At 45.1% G+C, this 19,871-nt stretch overlaps 2 protein-coding genes across 5 annotated transcripts in view; one reads left to right on the forward strand and one right to left on the reverse strand.

Moving 5' to 3' along the window:
- DKK3 (dickkopf WNT signaling pathway inhibitor 3) overlaps positions 1-7,879 on the forward strand; it is a 41,998-nt gene extending 34,119 nt beyond the window's left edge. The window contains exons 4-7 of the mRNA XM_072794058.1: positions 2,935-3,027; positions 4,280-4,424; positions 5,247-5,403; positions 6,284-7,879. Of these exons, the coding sequence (XP_072650159.1) occupies positions 2,935-3,027; positions 4,280-4,424; positions 5,247-5,403; positions 6,284-6,503 (615 nt within the window). The 3' untranslated portion in view covers positions 6,504-7,879. The remainder of the gene's footprint in view (positions 1-2,934; positions 3,028-4,279; positions 4,425-5,246; positions 5,404-6,283) is intronic.
- Positions 7,880-12,380: 4,501 nt separating this feature from the next.
- USP47 (ubiquitin specific peptidase 47) overlaps positions 12,381-19,871 on the reverse strand; it is a 117,520-nt gene continuing 110,029 nt past the window's right edge. For all 4 annotated transcript variants that reach the window (XM_072794059.1, XM_072794060.1, XM_072794062.1 and 1 more), the window contains 6 exons: positions 19,548-19,663; positions 19,068-19,186; positions 16,502-16,632; positions 15,193-15,240; positions 14,969-15,099; positions 12,381-13,945 (listed from right to left, as the gene is read on the reverse strand). In XM_072794059.1, coding sequence (XP_072650160.1) covers positions 13,771-13,945; positions 14,969-15,099; positions 15,193-15,240; positions 16,502-16,632; positions 19,068-19,186; positions 19,548-19,663 — 720 coding nt within the window. In that variant the 3' untranslated portion in view covers positions 12,381-13,770. The remainder of the gene's footprint in view (positions 13,946-14,968; positions 15,100-15,192; positions 15,241-16,501; positions 16,633-19,067; positions 19,187-19,547; positions 19,664-19,871) is intronic.

Genomic DNA, 19,871 nt, shown 5'->3' on the forward strand with positions numbered 1-19,871 from the left:
ATAAGTCAGGGCTAGATGTGAAATCGCCAAGTGTTGCCAGGGACAGAGACAGAGAGGCGCTGTTGAGACTGCCCTTCTGCTGACACGCTGGTCCCCTGGCAGGGGTGCTCCATGGGAATAAGGTGCTGGATGGGCGGAGGCTGCACAGCTTTCTGTTGCCATGGCTACTGTTCACAGGGCACTAACTCAACACACAGCCCTGTGGAGTTGGTCCTGTTATCACCCTATTTTTTTTTTCTTAAGAGTGATAGAAAGTGTGAGCTGAGGGTGGGGGTGTGGGCAGAGGGAGAGGGAGAAGATCTTAAATAGGCTCCAGGATGGGCTCGACACAGGGCTCAACCTTGGGACGCTGAGATCATGACCTGACTCAAAATCAAGAGTCACTTAACCAACTGAGCCACCCAGGCACCTCCACCCTCATTTTCAAAAGAGGTTGAATCCGTATCCCAAAGTCACACAGCTATTAAATGACAAAACCAGGATTGGCCTCTAGGGTTTCTTCATACCTTAGAGTTCCAGGCTTTCCAGTATGATCACAGTTTTTTTTTTTAAAGGATTTTATTTATTCATGAGAGACTCACAGAAGAGAGGCAGAGACATCAGCAGAGGGAGAAGCAGGCTCCTCTTGGGGAGCCTGATGCGAGACTCGATCCCAGGACCTCGGGATCATGACCCGAGCCGAAGGCAGATGCTCAACCACTGAGCCGCCCAGGTGTCCCAGCATGATCACAATTCTTACAGAACATTTCTAGGGGCCACTGAGCAGACACATCCACAACAAACAGGCTGGCAGATGATTAGAAGAAAAGCACAGGCTTTCTCCAGGGGAAGTCCTGCTGAGCTAACCTAGCAGAGCTCTGGTAGTTAGCAAAAACATGTCACCAAAGGAAACCTATAGGTTTAGCGTACCGAGACTTTTCAAAAGTGTTTGGCAAGGTTCTGTGCCAAAAATGTTTTCATACCTGGAAGAACATGAATTGCTTCACTGTGGCTTTGCAGGGAATACTTTGTCATTAGGGAAAGGACGATGTTCCAAGGGATGAAGGTGCACTCCTCTTGATGGAGAATGGGAAGTAGCAGTGCCTCACAGGGATTGGTGCTGAAAGGGTCTTATTAGCTCATGTTTTTGTTTTTTTTTTTAGCTCATATGTTTTTAATTTAAGATCTGGAAACGGAAGCATATAGTGAAAATGCCAAATCTATAATCTAAATCTCACTTCCTGGGAAATGAGAAGCCCAATTAGTGGAATATGTGTTTTTTGCTTTGGGAGTCTCTCTCACCCTGACACTGACTCTTCTGTGCCCCCTTCCATTTTCTGAGCCCCTTAGGATTACATTGGGTGCACCTGGGTAATCAGGATTCTCTCCTTATCAGGTCAGCTGACTAGCATCCCTGAATTGCACCTGTGACCTGAATGTCCCCTTACCTGGTCACACGACACGTCCATGGGTTCCAGGGAGTCGGATGTGGACATTTGGGCGCAGGGCAGTCCTCTGCCTACGCAGATGTTATCAACCTTTTTAGTTGTGTCCACTAAGTGAAAACATGATGTCCTGCCTTTTTAAGTTGCATTTTGTCAATTATTTGTGAGGTTCAACATCTTTTTCTGTGTGAAGAGGTGGAAGGTTTCTATTATTGTTGTCTGTGTCTTTTGTCTCCTTTTCTATTGGGTTGACTTTGGTTGGGGTTTTTTTTTGGGGGGGGCTGTTTTCAGTTGAATTATAAAGTCTTGAGGGCAAGGAGTTTTTCATACTCACATTTACTTCCCAGTGCCTGAAGATGTGGCCAGATTCAGAGAAGCTCCTCAATGCCTGTCAGCCTTCCCTCTGGCCTTCCCACCCCATTCTCTTGCTTTTCTGCTTTGGAAGGTGTCTGGACCTGGATGCTTCCAACTGAACTGGCTGAGTTGGGTGTGTCTAGGAGGGTGTCATGGTCTGTGGCCTACTGCACTGTGGACTTCTCAAGCCATGATGGGCTTTGGGGTCAAATGGTGCGCAGCCCTCCGCCCCTGTCTAAGCCCTTCTGGCATTTTAGGGTTGCTGCTATGGGAACAGGATAAGCATTGACCCCTCCTTTTGAGAGGGAGAGCCCCTCTTGCTGGGCCACCCATCTTGCCATGGTGAGGCCATGACAAGACCCACCACCCATGACCTGGCATGGTGCAGCCCCAGGGGGTCAATCTACCTCGTGACCTCACCCAGCAGGCAGCAGGTAGAGATTACTTTCCCCTGTTGCTGACCTAGAGATGGAGGCTCTCAGAGGCCAGGGGCCCCACCCCCCAACATGATATGGCTAGTTTGGGGTACGGGGACTCTTCCAACACCAGCCCTCTCCCATGGCCTCCCTCTCTCCCCCATTTCTCCAGCCTGATGGGCTGGCAGCCATGAGAAGGCAGCCGGGCTGCAGCGCCCATGCAGCCGCACCCCTCCTTCCTTTGGAAACCAGCAGCTGCCTTTGCCAGGCAGACCCAGACCCAGGCCTCGGAGGAGGGGGGCCACAGGGAGCCCTCTGCAGCCCCTTCCGGCATGGGCAGCAGCCTGGGCTCCGGCTCCTCCTGTGCAGCCGCCCTGGGGCTGGAACTCATTAGCTCTTTTATTAAATCCATCTGCTCTGCATGGAGACTGGCCCGAGTCTCTGTGCTCCCCGCCCTGGATATGTGGCGGGGGGCTGCACACAGATGCCATTGTGCGAACTGGGGCGGCATCCTGGAGGGCAGACGGGCGAGCACGCTGTGTGGGCGAGGGCTCCGCCTCGCCTGCAGGGTGCGGATGCTGAGGAGCAGGAGCCAACTGGGAGTGAGGGGAGTCTGGACACCCTTCTGGAGCATCCAGAGCCTGTGGGGCCTGGGATAAAACGGGGCCTTGCCCTTCCGGGGCGCTGTGGGTGTGCTGCTCTGCCTTCTACTGATGAAGCTGCTCCCTCCCTCCCCCCAGGAGTGCATCATTGACGAGGACTGCGGGCCCACCAGGTATTGCCAGTTTGCCAGCTTCGAGTACACCTGCCAGTCTTGCCGGGACCAGCAGACAGTGAGTGTGCCCAGAGGCCTCTGCGGCTGCAGCACCAGGACCATGGGGGCTGGGCTGGGTCTCAGAGAAGAGCATGTGGGGGAGAAGGCCAGGAGCCCCATGGGTTCTCCTCTCTTGGGCTTCTGGAAGCCTTCAGTGGGGCTCAGAACCACGTCCATGCTTGAGCGAGCCTCTCCATGGTGCCCAGTGGGACTGACTCCTGGGAAGCCATCTGCTGCATGGTCTCTGGCTCCACTGCCTGCCTCCTGGTTGGCAGAGGGAGGGCAGGAAGACACAGCAGGAGGCCCTCCACCTGTCCCTTCCCCTGGGGCAGACCCATCCCCCTGGATACAGCCAGTGACCCTACTGCAGCCCCCACTCCCGTCCTCCAGATCCCATTCTTTTCAGAGAAGGCAGGAGGAGAGCCAGGAAGAAGCCAGAGTGCTTCCCCGATAGACGTTTCACCGAGAAGCTGGGAGCCAGGGAAGCGGAAACTCCCTCCACCCGACAGATGTTTTGGACAAAGCCATATGGGCTCATAGACTTCTCCTGTCTTTTCATTCTTGAGACAGTCACACAGCAGGATAACAAGTTTGGGAAATAGAGGGCTTCTTACTCCCCCATCCAGTGCCTTCTGTGGTTAGGCAGCTGCACTTCTCCCTGCCGCCTGCCACGTCGGAGCACGACTGTGGGGTCGCAGTGGTCAGTCCCAGGCCCCAGGGGGAAGCCCCATGCGCCCTCCCCATCCACAAGGCCTCCGGGCTCTCAGAATCCGGCTGCTGCCTGCATCTGTGGGCCCCTGACCTAGGGACCTAATAGAAAGGAGGCAAGTCTGGGGGCTGACTGCAAAGACACACTGTGTCCTTTGCAAAAACTGACGTTGCATAGGAGATTCAGACATGTGACCGCCCCCCCCCCCCGTGCTATTTTTTTTAGACTTTTTTTAAGGTTTTACTTATTTATTTGAGACAGCACACGAGCGGATGGGGACCCAAGCCAAAGGCAGATACTTAACCCACCGAGCCATCCAGGTGCCCCCCCCCCCCAGGTGCTATTTTTCCAGTGTTCTCACCCCTCCTGTCTCTGCCCCCTTGACTTGCACTAAAAGCCCCGCACACCTCAGACCTCGTTTGGCCCCCCCTTCCCCCTCCAGGGTAACGGGGCCCCTCCTGTGGTGTGCTCAGGCTCTCAGGGCTAGGAGCGTGCCAGCCGGCTTCTCTCAGGTCCGAGAGCCGGGGTGCCATTGTCTGCCCTCCCTCCCCACCCCCTGCAGCTCTGCACCCGGGACGGTGAGTGCTGTGGGGACCAGCTGTGCGTCTGGGGTCACTGCGCCAAAACAGCCACCAGAGGTGGCAACGGGACCATCTGTGACAACCAGAGGGACTGCCAGCCTGGGCTGTGCTGTGCCTTCCAGAGAGGTGAGTGGGCTCTCGGCTGAGTACTGGGCACGCCCGGTCCAGGCCAACACACCTTTCCAGGGGCGCGCCTCCTGGGCAGGCTCCCGACGGCTCACTGTGCGTGTGCCAGCCCCACCACCTCTGCCCGAGGCAGCCTCCGCCTCCGCTGGGCCACACGTCTCTCTCTCTGCCCCCGGTTGCCATCTAGAAGAGTTCAATCCCTTCAGGATGCACGAGCCCAGGGCAGGAGGACACCCCCAGATGGGGGGATTTGAGCAGCCCCTCTCCACCCTCTCCCCTGTTTCCTGAGGATGGAGGCCCCCTTCTACTCCGCTTCCACTCTCACTGCCCCTCCCGGGGAGGCTGCTCAGCCACTTGCCCTCCTGAGCTCTCAGTGTGGCTCCTCGGGCTGCAGCTGCCCTGTTGTCTCCTTAGTGAGGAGGCTCCTCTGCCTCTCAAGGCTTCGGCCAGCTGCAGCTTCCCCTGCACCTTCTCCCTCCGGGGCTCCCAACCTTTCCCGCTACGCCCACCGCCAGGCCTTTATGGGTGCTGGGTCCCGGCCTCGAGTGCTTTTACACATTTCTCTAGAACTTTGGCCTCAAAAGCCAGCATAAGCCTGCGCCTCCAGACAGTCCTCCCTAATTGCTCCAGCCCTCCCGACTCATTCCCTCCTGAGTCCATCCCGCCATAGTTTCCTCTCATCCCACCTCTTCCATTGTAATGAATCTCCACTTTGCGGTTGAGGGTGGAAGGTCGGGGCTGCCCCCGCATTTGTCAGCTCCCTTCCGTGGAGCCTCCCTGCTCCATGCTGAGCACTCAGGGGTGACTGTCCACTGGCCCCAGGTCTCTTGTTTCCTGTGTGCACACCCCTACCTGTGGAGGGTGAGCTGTGCCATGACCCCGCCAGCCGGCTTCTGGACCTCATCACCTGGGAGTTAGAGCCTGATGGAGCTTTGGATCGATGCCCGTGTGCCAGTGGCCTTCTCTGCCAGCCCCACAGGTGAGGCCCCACCTGCCCTCCCTATCAGAGGTTGAAAGCAGATGACCTGCCACCCAGTGGGATCTCAGAGGCAGAGGGGGTGATGCAGTTAGTTTAAGGTAGGGTTAATTTGAGGTGTCCTTGGGTCATTCAGGTGGAGGGTCTCCGAGCTGTCAGATGTCAGCCTGGGGCTCAGGGGAAGGTGTGGCTAGGGGTACAGATTTGGAGCTCACCTGGGTGGTGGTTGAAGCCTTAGGAGTAGGTGACCCAGGGAGAGGGCGTGGAGACAGAAGAGCTGAGGGCTGAGGCAGGAGCCCAGGCCCCTGACAGCGAAGGACAAGCTGAGGCAGAGCGGCACAGTCAGAGGTAGAAGGGAAACCAGGAGAGAGTGGGCCACCCAGTGGGAGGGCACCGCTAGTAATGTCCGAAACTGAGAGACCGTGAGGCATCTGAGTATGGCCCCCTGGCAGTCTACTCACCTGTCCCTCCAGCAGAATCCAGTGGGGCTGGGCAGACACAGAGAAGGCCCTGCCCCGGGCTGCCCCCAGGCTCCACCCTGCCGTCAGGGGCTGCTCTTACCTGGACGCCCAGAGGGGCAAGCGGCTTGGAGGGGCCACGCGTTGCCATACACCGTCAGGCCCTGCAGGCCTTGCCCCAGAGAGTCTCTCAGGCAGACGGACCTCTCCATGGAGGTGGGGGAGCCGCCCCTTAAAAAGTGACCCTCCCTCAGCAATCTTCTGGAAGATCCTGACAGGAAGGGGAGATCCCATTGAGGTGTTAGAGGAGGTGTGAGGGTGAGCTCAAAGGGAGGAGCTGCCCCCATGTTGAGAGCCCAGTGTCACTCCTCCCCACCACGGGAGACAGGCCCCTGGGCTGAGCCCCAGCCCCCCTCTCTCCCCAGCCACAGCCTGGTCTACGTGTGCAAGCCGGCCTTCATGGGGAGCCGTGGTGAAGACGGAGAGAGCCCGGTGCCCAGAGAGGCCCCCAGCGAGTACGAGGATGGCAGCTTCATTGAAGAGGTGCGCCAGGAGCTGGAGAATCTGGAGAGGAGCCTGTCTGTGGAGATGGCCCTCGGGGAGCCCGATGCTCCCTCTGAGCTGCTGGAAGGAGGAGAGATTTAGACCGAGGCCCGTTGTGCGGGTAGACGTGCGATAGAAATAGCTAATTTATTTCCCCAGCCGTGTCCTCTAGGTGTGGGCTTACCGGGCTTTTTTCCATGGCCTCTTCCCAGTACGTTTTCCCTCTGGCTTTAAATAAAATGAGGTGCTGTGCATTTGCCCAGCTCCCCCAGGCTGTACACCCTACATGTCACAGTTCGGGTGCCTGGGGAAGACAGGGCTGTGTGGGAGGGTGGAGGTGGAGGGCTGCTAAACTGGTCCCGATTATTGGCCACTTTGCCTCCGATGGTTGGCATGTGGCACACTTCATTTTGTTCTACATCACCTTGGGAATTGTTGGAGGGGTGGGGATGGGATGGAAAAGGATGCAGGTTTCCCCATGACGGGTTTTGGGGAAATGTTGACTCTTTCACATACGGAGAAGTGTGTCCTGCTTTGCAAACATAAACCTGGTGAAAATGTAACAAATGAATTTTCCATGTACTTCTTCCCATGGGCACAGGCAAGCTGTGCCTTCAGCTGCGGCGAGTGACGTGTTCTGCTCACTGTGCATCGCGTGCATTCCTGTCCTGTCCTTAGTGTTACTCGGCTCCTACCTCTGTGCCAGGGCAGCAGTTTGTATCACTCACCAGTCTGGCGAGGAGGGGGGTGGTCTCCCCATCTGTCAGGATCTTTTAGTCTCAGAGACATCAAGTTGCTTGCCCAAGTCACACAGTGAAGACCAGAGCAGGATTTCATCCAGGTGTGATTCCAAGTGCATGCTTTCCCTACAACTCCCTGTCAGCCTCATTGCCACCAGAAGTACCCTCTAAAAGGAGGATAGATGGGATTTTTTTTTTTTGAGGCATATCTGGAATTAAGGTCAAACTAGTTCACTGTAAGATTAAACTTGTACTGTTAGAAATAGCATTATCCGTAATGTGGGGGTGGCCATCATTCTAGTGGAGACAAATGATATTGACCCTGTCCCCCTATGGCAGTTAGTTGTGTTAGTGACTTTGAAGGTACATGACTGGTGCATAGTATATATGTTAACTTGCCAGAAATAGTACTTAAGTAATCGTAGGGCCAGGATTGTAAGTGAAATCTGCAAAATCACTTACCAGCAACTGAAGACCATTATCAACCACATGGAGAAAATCAAACCAAGCAAGGCTCTATGAAATATGGTTGTAATATCCAAACTGAGAGCACTGGACTGGATGCTATTCCATAAATGATATTTTCAGGTGCCATGGACTGTTTCCATCATGTATTCATCCAGTTATTAAATTTTAAAATTGTACATGATTGTATAAGCATGCTTTCTTTGAGTTTTAAATTATGTATAAACACCTATGTTGCATTTTTAAAAATCAAGCATAAATCACTGAAACTACTCCTTTGTAGTTCCCGGGTGTCTTTTTTCCTTTTGACTTTGAATAAATACCCTTTTAGCCAGAAAAAAACATGGAAATGAACTGCATTGTCAAAAACAAAAACAAACCCCCCAAAAAAACTCTTCCACCTAAGTGAATTTTCCAGACAAGTGAGGCATACCTGTTTTAGCATCAAAGTATTTTAGAAATGCTAACCATTTTTGTCAGGGATTAGTCTTAAGAGTGTGAATACTTCAATTTCTTTTAATGTCCTTTGCTTATTCTTTTTTTTAAAGATTTTATTTATTCATGACACACACACACACACACACACACACACACACACAGAGGCAGAGACACAGGCAGAGGGAGAAGCAGGCTCCATGCAGGGAGCCCGATGTGGGACTTGATCCCGGGTCTCCAGGATCAGGCCCTGGGCCGAAGGTGGTGCTAAACTGCTGAGCCACCCGAGCTGCCCTACTTCACTGTCTTCTGAAGGAGTAAATGGAATGGATAGGATTCTTTTTATGATTATAATTATCTTTTAGTTTTATTTATTCATGAGACACACACACACAGAGGCAGAGACATGGGCAGAGGAGAGCAGGCCCCACACAGGGAGCCCGACGTGGGACTTGATCCCGGGTCTCCAGGATTATGCCCTAGGTGGAAGGCAGGCGCTAAACCGCTGAGCCACCCGGGCGTCCCAGGATTCTTTTTAAAAGAAGATTTTAGGGATCCCTGGGTGGCGCAGCGGTTTGGCGCCTGCCTTTGGCCCAGGGTGCGATCCTGGAGACCTGGAATCGAATCCCATGTCGGGCTCCCGGTGCATGGAGCCTGCTTCTCCCTCTGCCTGTGTCTCTGCCTCTCTTTCTCTCTGTGTGACTATCATAAGTAAATAAAAAAAAATAAAAAAAGATTTTATTTATTTGAGAAAGAGTGTGTACAAATGACTGGGGGGTGGGGCAGAGGAAGAGGGAGAGAGAAGCGGACTCCCCACTGAGCAGGGAGCCGGATACGGGGCTCAATGCCAGGACCCTGGAATCATGACCTGAGCCAAAGGCAGATGTTTAACCGACTGAGCCACCCAGGCGCCCGACTCTTCTTTTTACTCAAATGTAGTTCTGGACTATAACACATCTTCAGGAGCCGTGATAAAACTACTATATATTAAGGTCAGCTGGTGGCAGGTGCCAGCTTAGGCAGTCTACCTATATAACCTTCACTGAATCCAGGACTAGTTTCTTCATTTAGCAGATGAAAAAAATGCAAGTTCAAAAATTAGGTGATAGAGCTAAAAGTCCAACAAAAACAGTATCTAACATGGTCTGCCCAGGATATGCTGACGATTTTAAGACCAAATATAGAGCTGTTCTCTTATTCATTGTCAGAAGGGATCACAACCACTCTACATCCTTATTACTCAACAGGTATTTATTGAGAGCCTGCTCAGAACCAGGTGCTGCGATAGGCTCTGAGGGTGTGAAGGTCATACCCTGAACACATCACAGCCTCATGAGGGATACACATTAAACCTAGCACCCACAAAACAAAAGCAGTCAACCCGATACCATTAACCGTGTTATGGGAGCCTCAAAGGAGCACTTGGTTTGGGAGAGCTGGCATGGGCATGGGTACTCAAAGATCAAGGGAGTTTATCAGGTGGTCAGAAGGAATAGCAAAGGACATTCTGAGCCAGGGGCAGAGGGAGGGAGGCAAGAAAAAGGGATGGTATACAGAGGAACCAAAGTAATTCACAGTGGCTGGGAGGCAAGATAGATTTCAACAAGTGTTTGGAGAAGAGGTTTAAAATGATTTCATCATGCAACAAAAATCTTATTGAGTTCCTACTGTATGTCAGGCCCTACTACCTACATTAGCTGCCAGGAGACGGTGGTACATGAGATAAAACGAGGTCCCTCCCTCATGGAATTTATGTGCAGGTATATTTTGCTCCACTTTGTCATCAGAGTCCACTTCCAGTGGGAAACTGCAATCGACATAACACAGTTGGCAGAGTTACTGGAAAAACAGAACCACTTCTGTATCTCAACAGACTTGGTTGAGATACTCCTTAACCAGGAGTATGGTACTCCTTAATTAAATGGGTTACTTAAGCATTTTAAGAGGGTGAACATTGTGCTCTCTGTACTGGGGAAAGAGGCAGGTTGGGAGCAAAGGAAGCAGATGGGGAGCATGGTCCCCACTTCTCAAGCAAGGCTGTAAGGGTCCACTGATAATTCTTGGCCTGGTGAATTCTCAGGCTATGACCAGTCAGAAGACCTGCTTCTCCAGTACAGAGTAGCTGGTAAGTGAGGAAGTCGGTGCTGTCACCGGGAGGGGGAGAGCCCTCCTCCCCAATGCTTTTTTGCCCTTCCAGCTTGGCCACTGCGATTGCTGCAGTTTTTCTAAATGGTCACACATGCTTTCACACACTTGATTTTGCCATGTATTCTTGATTGTTTCTAAAAGCCAAGTTTTGAAAACACTGTATCTAACCAAGTGGTTGTATAGCACCCTTCTTCCCAAGAATGAGACTAAAGGAACATCTGGTTTCCTGTACACCCAGTCTTGATGGCCACAAGCTTTATTTGGGCCACGAACTCCTTTGCAAACCTGATAAAAAATATTTGACTAGACCCCCTAGAAAACTACATTACGCACAGTATTGCTTTTGTAAAAGACCTGAATTGCCTTATAAGTCTTCTACTAGTGACCACATAATGATTTTTCAAAAATTAAACAGAATTTAGTTTTATTTAGCAAATAAAAAAAAAAAAGTCCTATTTCAGATTATCCTCTATTCCATATACCTTAGACTACAATTTGTAAGTCACAAGTGCAAAAGAGTTGGTTAGTGTCTTGATGCTAAACAAAGGGACACAACTCGGAGAACTAAAGTAGCCAATCGGAAAGGAAATACTGGCGAATGAACCAGAATAAACGATTTTATTGTATTCCATACATTCACAGGTCACTTCCAGAGTTAGCAACAACACTGATTAGCAATGCTCTGATTCTGTGCACTCGTTTAGTTTAGACCGCGTTGCAAGTTTTAGTTCTCTTCTGGCCTAGAGATGCCACACCCTTTCTAACAGTGCAGTCTGGCAATGATTTTCTAGCTGTGGCAGATTCCACAGCCCCCCCCCCCCCGCCCTCATCTCAGAATCTTATGTAAGTACTTTCCATCCATTAGCAAAGAGACCACCGAATACTCTAGTGTAGGGCTTCTTCACTATTTTAATCTCATTATGACTATTAGCCCTTACTTACACTCCCTAGTTTGGCAGGTGGACTTCCAGCTAGCAAGCTTTTGCACAGACCAGCTAGACACAGGATGGTCCTGAAACCACAGCGTTTGCTACCTTGACCAGGATACTCCCCTCACCTTCAGCACCTGCCTCAGATATGTCGGTACTTGGTCCTCACCTGGCATGCCTGGTTGACGCAAACCCATCTCTCCCACGGTAGAAGCTCTTCCAAACTTTGGCGTGACCTGTGAGAAACAGGGTCACAATTTATTGCATGTGGCTTGTGTCACCTGAACCACACAGTCAGCGCTCTGCCTCTTGGCTGAGGGGTACTCGCGAGATTTTCTGAATCTGATGGGGGGCAGGTAGACACACATTAACCTCCCTCACATAAATTACCATTCCCATCACCACAATCTTTAAAAAGTTTGCCACCCCCTTTACTGAAATTGTTAAAGTGCAACATTGTGTTCTCACTCTAACAGGCACTGAAAAGCAGGAAGCTTTTTCTTTTTGATAATGAAATATATTTTCTTTACTCTTGATATTTGTAGTATGCCTGCAATTAGAAACAGCAAACACAAAAACAAAAAGCAGGGCAGAAGGCACAGAATGAGGAGCAGGTGTGAGAAGAATTTTACCATTTACTCTTAAAGGAACACTGCCCCAAACCAAACCCAGAGCCCATTTTGTTTACAATCAGACTCTTCTGCTCAGAGAGTGGGTCCTCCAAAGCAGAAACTATTAACCCCTACATTCCAAGTAAGTAGGCCCGTATCAGAACCAAAGAGCTATCGTGTTACATCAGAAAATCCAAGTGATCCAAACACAATGCACCACAAATGCTTCCAACTTCTTCCTCTGAGAACACCAACTCAGTGCCACTAATGCAAACTTGGAACATACTTCAATGAAATTTAGCAGAATGCTACACAGTTTACATGGAATAAAAATTAGCCAGAAAAATACCATAGAAAAGTTTTTTTTTCCCCCTGTGGATTTCAAGAAACTTTAAAGATATTATGGAATTCTCAATTATTATATTCAAACTACAGAGCCAACATCTGCTAATACTATTTTCTATCTTTCTTAAAAGGAAATAAGGCAGAAACCTGATTTTAAAATATTGACAGGATCCTCCAAAGTTAAATATTAACATCTTTTCATCTCTCTTATGAGAACTTTACTGTAAATGTATCTTACAGAAATAAGATAATTATTGAGTACATGTTACAAAATGTTAAAGAAAACAAATCTATTCTTAATCCAGATTCTTCATCCACAAAAGTTTAATGACTAAAATAACACAACAGAATGAACAAATGTTTTATTGGCATGTTCATTGTTGTAAACAGCATCTGGCATGAAAAAGTTTTACCAAAACCTTTTTATTGATTTTTATAAATTAGATGGCATTTTCAAAAATTTATGTAGAATCGTGTTCATTGAAGTCATATTTAGCAAAGCAAAAACTTGCCAATTCTAATAGACTTTGCAATGAAATCATGTTGACTGCATCAGCCTGTGCCATGACCTGACTTACTAGCAAGTTTTTCAACACGATGTTAAGACGCTTCCGCAGAGTTAAACTACATGTAACTACAAATCAACTCCAAAAATTAAAGTGAGACTTACAAGGGTTCTAGAAGATTCAAACTTGAAGTAAATCTTCAAAGATAAATGTACAAAGAAAAAAACTGAAGCCACTGAACAGAAAAACCTCATTAACAAGGGCAAATACAATCGTATGGGACCCAGCACTGAGGAACCTCACTGAGGATTACATTTACATAGACTGCTATACTCCTCAATGTACACAAATGTACATCATGAATGATATATGAAAAGAATAACCATGGGAAATAGTTGAATTGCAATTATGATAACTCAATAGGATCAATTTTATTTACATGCTGAATGAACGAGTGAAACGTATTCTCTACATCCATAACTTAAGTACAATCAATTATAATTACAATATTGCAGCAATTTGAGCTGCTACCTGCTGGGAGCGGTCTAAGGGAAACGTTTTGATGTTCCAGAATAATGTTCTTAATACTTTGCAAAAAATGAAACAAAATAAAAACACAACTTCACAATTCTTTACTGGGTTATGGCTGGTTCTAAGAATTTCTTTCTTCAGCTCCTATTTTTGCTGCTTTCCAAAGGTCAACACACGTTGCATTTACTTCCGAATTGTCAATGAGGTAATGTGTGTATCAGTGAAATAAACAGAAAATTCATTCATTCATGGCCTTTGCACAGCTTTTATTATGAAGCTATGAGCATCCTGTTTGAGGCTAGTTTTACTAGCGGCTATGTGCACATTTGTCCGCAATAAAAGAAGTGTACTCATTCCCCTTCCCCCTTTTCTAGTAGCAGGTTTTGCTTTTTGTTTTTTTGTTTTGTTTTGTTTTTATTTTTTTGCACATCCCTTTTCACTTTACAGTACATTTGACTATAGTGCACAACATGATTCCAAGTCAAAACAGTGGCCCATTGGGCACTGACTGAGCTTCTGATTGGTGAAGGGCAGTCCAATCAGTGCTGGTGTCACTGGGTTACCCCTAACCATGTCCGGCCATAATGGCACTACACAGTAGCAGTGAACCATCTAATTAAAACCAAAAATCCCCCAGGGAAAATGCTACACTAGCAGAGTCAGTCTTGAGTCAGATCTTTATTTGGTGCTCCATCCAGATATATTTTTAGTGCTTTCTCTTTCCGAGGTGAGTATGTTACACGATGTCCTGTCTTCTGGAGTCGACTGCTTTCTTTTTTCATCAGTTCATTTCTTTGCTCATCTGTTAATTCCATTAATTCTTCTGTTTTATCCCTGTATTTAAAATATTAATTACATATTAGATCTGTATAGCTATCCACATTGATTTATGCTTGAATGTTGTAATGCTTCTTGGTAGAAAATGAAATCTGAATGTCACTGGTGAATTTAAGTAATCTCACACTAAGATGTCTTGGATTTCTAATATGTTTATTTATTATTATTTTTTAAAGATTTTATTTATTCATGAGCGAGAAAGAGAGAGAGAGAGAGAGAGAGAGAGCAGGGTCCACGCAGGAAGCCCAATATGGGATTCGATCCCGGGACCCCAGGATCACACCCTGGGCCAAAGGCAGGCGCTAAACCGCTGAGCCACTCAGGGATCCCCTCTAATATGTTTATGAACAGAGCACTCATTTTTAAAAATGGCATAGAATAATTTCATTGCTAGTATTAACATAATAATACTTATCATTTATTGCACATCTATATATACTAAGTACTATGCCAGTTTTTAAAAATGCAATAGTTCTATTTCTTATAAAATTCTGCAAGGCTCACATCATTGTCATCATTTTAGAGATGAGGAGCAAAGTAAGGAACAAAGCTTAATGTGAACTCTTTATCTGCCAGGCTCTAACTAATGACTGTTCTTTTTCTTCTGTATCTGTACTGGCTCATACAGGAGCCACTTGCTACATGTGCCTACTGAATGCTTGAGACCTACTGGAAGTGTAACATTATTTTGAAGACTTACTATAAGAATGTAAAACATCTCATGAATGACTTTTTATATTGATTACATGTTGTAATGATAACATTTTGGATATAACTGGGTTAAAGTATTTTATTTTTATTATTTTAATATTTATTAAAATTAATTTCACCGGTTTCTTTTTACTTTTTTAAGTGTGGCTACTAGAAAAATTCAGAATGTAATATGTGGCTCTTGTATTAACTACTGATCAGGATTACTCTATATCATAAACATAGTTAAGGTATTTATGGAGAAGAAGATACTCATGCACAACAAAAAATGTTGTATCACTAGGAATAACAAGTAGTTTGTTAACATACCTATAAAATATGACTGCACCATCATCACAGATATAAAGAGGCCAGACATTCAGGGTAGAAACTTTAGGATTCCAGTCCAAATCCTGATGAATATCAAGGACAGAAATATCACAGGGAAAAGTTCCTCTACCCTAAAGGAAAAAAATGAGTGAATGAGTAAATCATGCTGTTAGCCATGTTTATTGAGCACTAGTACCCAAATGCAAACATTCTCAGAGCTTTACCTTGGCAAATTCAATATCTTCCAAAGGAATTCCACTGATTTCAGAAAGCTATAAAAGGAAACATTTTATATGAGTTCATTAAAAAATAAATTTGCTAAAATAAGTCAACCTTTTAACCCACACAGATATAGACTGATTTTTTCAAAAATGTAATAAATGTTTGATATAAAAAATCAGGAAAAAAAGCAGAAAGAGTAATGGTCTCCTGTCCACCCTGCAAATGCCATGTCCCAGAAATACCAATTTAGTATATTCCTTCCAGACCCCTTCCTATGCATATATAAACTACATCACATATTTCTAAAATACATAAAATATATTTTGAAACATCTCTATAGAATAATTTTATATAGCCTATTTATAAGAATAGGGCACAGAGTAACCTCATTCTCTCCAACAGTTGAATATACTATTTTATACCCTACTGATGGACATCAAGCCTGTTTTTAGTTTTTCCCAGTTATGATATTGCCTGTTTCCCCACTTTATGACTCGAGGCATTTTTGATGTTCTAAATTTTCACCATTTTAAGAGGTAAAGAATGTTGTTACTGTTTTAACTTCTATTTCTTCAACAAATTGCCTAATCAAGTTCCTTATTTTAAAATTAGATTGTTCATCTTTTTCTTATTAATGTAGTAGCTCCTTATAAATACAGACCATCGTGTTTCATAGTTTCATATCTGTTTCAAGTATTTTCCCCCTTTCTTGTTTTTTTATCTGTGTTTACAGGTTGTTTAAAAAAAAAATGGGGAGGAGGCTGTGTGTGGAAGTTTTATGCTTTTACATGATCTTTTCTTTTTTAGTTTTTGGTATTATGCTTACAAATATCTTTCCTTTTCTACGACATAAAAATATTTTCAATATTTTTATCTAGTACAATTATAAGTTTATTGCATTTTTTATATTTAGAATTTATTTGGGGGGTGGTGCAGTCCCAAAAATTGGTATGAATTATGGAAATAGTTTTTTTTCAAGATGCTAATTGTTTTAGTACTGCTTATAAATGATTCACCTATTCCCTAGAGAGCCATAGAAGTTATTCTAGTAAGTTCTAACTAATCCTAATTACTTAGGACAAACTTGATTTAAGTAACTAAAAGTGAGGGTCCACTTCTTGATGGCTAAAAGCCAGTGTAATTTTTCACAGCATCAGAAGCCTGAAGAAACAGAAGGGTGTGTGACAAGGTGTCACAAAGTGCGAGAGAGAAAGGTTGCCATGTTAGTGTTTGGCACTCACTTCCTAGTTCCTCTCTTAAGCAACACAGAGAAAAACACATGTTAGTTCAATTTGTTTAAAATGAACTTACCTTCTCTCGCAGCTCATCGACACTACTGCTTTCCAACACAACCTCCTGGAAGGGATCCAGTTTCATCTCTGAAGGTCTCCACCGTCTTGACAGAACAGCCAGCTGGGACATGGATTTCATCTTCTCTACCCCTAGGAAGATACAAGATTAGGTCATCTTTCTCTTTTCTCTAGAGGTTCATAATTTGGCTTTTTTTGTACTACCTGACTGAACAAAAAGATTTACTTCAAGTTTTATGCTTAGATAGGGGACATAAAAGAACCCAATTATCCCAAGGAGTTTTTGAGAATAAAATATTTCCTCTCTTCCCTCCAGTCTCTGAAGAGTAATTCATTACTCTTTTGCAAGCTCTCCTTCCACCAGGACTCCTAATTCTCTTCCATCCTGAGTCCCACTGGACATTGCTCTACCAACTACTCTCTTCTCTGGATAGCCAATCTTTACTTCGTGTTGGCTACTACCCCCACAATCTATCATGATCAAATCATCTTCACTTTAATCTTTTTTCACTCAGGCTATCATTAGTTAACCCCTCTCTTCATTTACTCAAAGCTTACTGTTCTCCAAAACCCAGCTCAATTGTCACCTTTCTCTCTGGTGTACACAAAAGCAACTACTGATTTGGTCCTCAATACCTATGATTTTGATATTACAGATTTACAGTTCTGGTTCTCTTATAGACTATGCATCTGGAGGGCAATCACTCGTTCCTACTCATTTTTGTAGCAACAGAGATTAGCAATGGCTGACAATTCACAGGTCAATAAATATTTCTTAATCACATAACTTATGGCTTACTCAACTATTTTGATGCTAAAATATATACTGAAATGATACTAAGGCAGGCACCTACCATCCAGTAACATCTTGCAGCTAATCCATCTTTGCCAATACACACTCAATCCTTCCTAACAAGGGGAACTTCCATGTCCTTCATAATCTCTTCCTGACCTACCCAGACACAGTGATTATTCTCTAAGGCCCCAGATACTCAGAGAAAGAAACAATCCAGAGCACCTGCCCACCACAGCATGGTAGACAGTGTCCTACTTGATCCTGTCTCCTCCATTAACTTATCAATTAATCATAGTTTTAACAACTAAAATTTAAAACAAATTGGACCCAAAATAGCTTGAAATAGGTGAGGTATCAGTATTATTGAACCTTCTGAAAACTATCATAATCTTATATTTTAATTTCTATGGGAAAAAAAAGTTAAATTAAAATCTTTCTAGGCAATAGCAGTCACAAAAGAACACAGAATAGTTGTTTCCTTGATATGATCTCCCCACAGCCAATCTTTCTTCCATTTCCTCCTCCAAAAAAACCAATACTTGAAGTGTTCCAATGTTGAACATTAACACCAGGAGGTTTGACAAACACAAGTCCTCGACTAGGTTACTGTTACAGGTTGAACGGTGTCAGAGACATTTAAAATCCTATACCCTAGTACCTCAGAATATGACCTGCTTTGGAAATAGGGTTGTTACAGTGGTAATCAAGTTAAAATGAGATTATTAGGGTGGGCCCTAATCCAATATGACCAGTGCCCTTATGATATGGGGAAATCTGGAAACAGACACAAGCCCATAGGGAGAACATCATGTGCAGATCAAAGCAGAGATCAGGACGATGCATTTACAAGCCAACAAATGCCAAAGCCTTGCCAACCAACCACTAGAAGCTAAGAGAGGAGCATGGAACAAATCTTCCCTCACAGTTCTCAGAAGGAACCAACCCTGCTGACACCTTGATCTCAGACTTCCAGCTTCTAAAACCGTGAAACAATAAATTTCTATTGTTTAAACCATCTAGTTTGTGGTACTTTGCTATGGCAGCTTAGGAAACTAATACAGCTACTGTTCTCAAAATCTCTGATCAATTATCAATACCACACCCTCTAACAAAATAAGCCATAATGAAGAAAGAAATTAAATAACAGGGTGCTTGGCTGGCTCAGTCGGTTAAGTGTCTGCCTTAGGCACAGGTCATGATCCTGGAGTACGGGGTTCAAGTCTGGCTCCCTGCTCAGCCAGGAGAGGGCTTCTTCCTCTGCCCCTCCCCCACTTGTGCTCTCGCACTCTCAAACAAACAAATTCTTAAAAGAAAAAAAAGGAAACTAACAAACCCAGGTAAGAAAATGTTGGCAGAATTTTCTGTAAAAAGTACTAAAAATGCAACTTTGAAACTGGAACTTCCGGTAAGGAGAAATTAATATTCTCACAATTACAGAAAATAAATATTTATTTATTTTTTTTTTTTAAAGATTTTATTTATTCATGAGAGATACAGAGAGAGAGAGAAGCAGAGATATAGGCAGAGGGAGAAGGAGGCTCCATGCAGGGAGCCTGATGTGGGACTCGATCCCAGGACTCCAGGATCACACTCTGGGCCAAAGGCAGGCGCTAAACCACTGAGCCACCCATGGATCCCCGAGAAAATAAATATTTAAAAGGCAAATGGAACCCAGACTAAAGATAAAGAAAACCTGGTATTTGATAAAAACTACAGGCTTCTATTAGAGCATTTCTAACTGATATTTCCCCCACAAAAATACAGATAATACCATCAAGAACTTCAAGGAAAACCTCCCAGTTGCTGGAAATATTAATATCTTCTTCATAAATATGATAATCCAAAAAGACAGTGCCAGGATTCTTCCATGTTTTTTTCCTTAGACGAAATCTACGAACATGATAAGACATTTTAAATTACTGTATTTTGAGATTCTTAACCTAAAAAAAATGACATGAATCTGACATTAAGGAAAAATGAACTATGTTTAAATACAATAGTATTTATTCACTAAAATTTGGGGAAAATATAATAAGATACTCCTTAAATGTCAAATTTAGTATGCCAGAGGAAGTCCAAACAAATTCTAATAGTTTTGCTTAGTTCTATTAAAAATTAATCAATAGTACTGAAATTCTGAATAGTTCAGGAATTTTTAATTCTAGTTTTAGAAAATTATACCACTCCATCCACACCAACTGACCACACACAGTCTTCCTTCCAATTGCTGAGGACACTAATTTTACTTTACCTGTCAATACTGAGCTCTAAACCACACTGCTCCCTGAGTTGAGGAATTAATTCCTCTTTTGATTGCCGTACAGTCATTCCTTTAGCAAACACAGCATCTAGCAGAAACTTGCATGGCTAGGAATATAATCATCAGAGAACTGAATTACACATTCAAATAGGGATATATGAGATATCTTATTTGCACTTTATAGTGTAACAATTACAGGCCTGAGTTTAGGAGTCTATCTTCCTAGGTTCAAATCTTGGCTCCACTTCTTACTAACACTGCTATCTTGGCCAAGTTTACTCAACATTTCTGTGCCTCCTTTTTTTCATCTGTAAA

The sequence above is a fragment of the Canis lupus genome, chromosome 23 (genome assembly GCF_048164855.1).
Source record: "Canis lupus baileyi chromosome 23, mCanLup2.hap1, whole genome shotgun sequence".
Classification (NCBI taxonomy): Eukaryota; Metazoa; Chordata; class Mammalia; order Carnivora; family Canidae; genus Canis; species Canis lupus.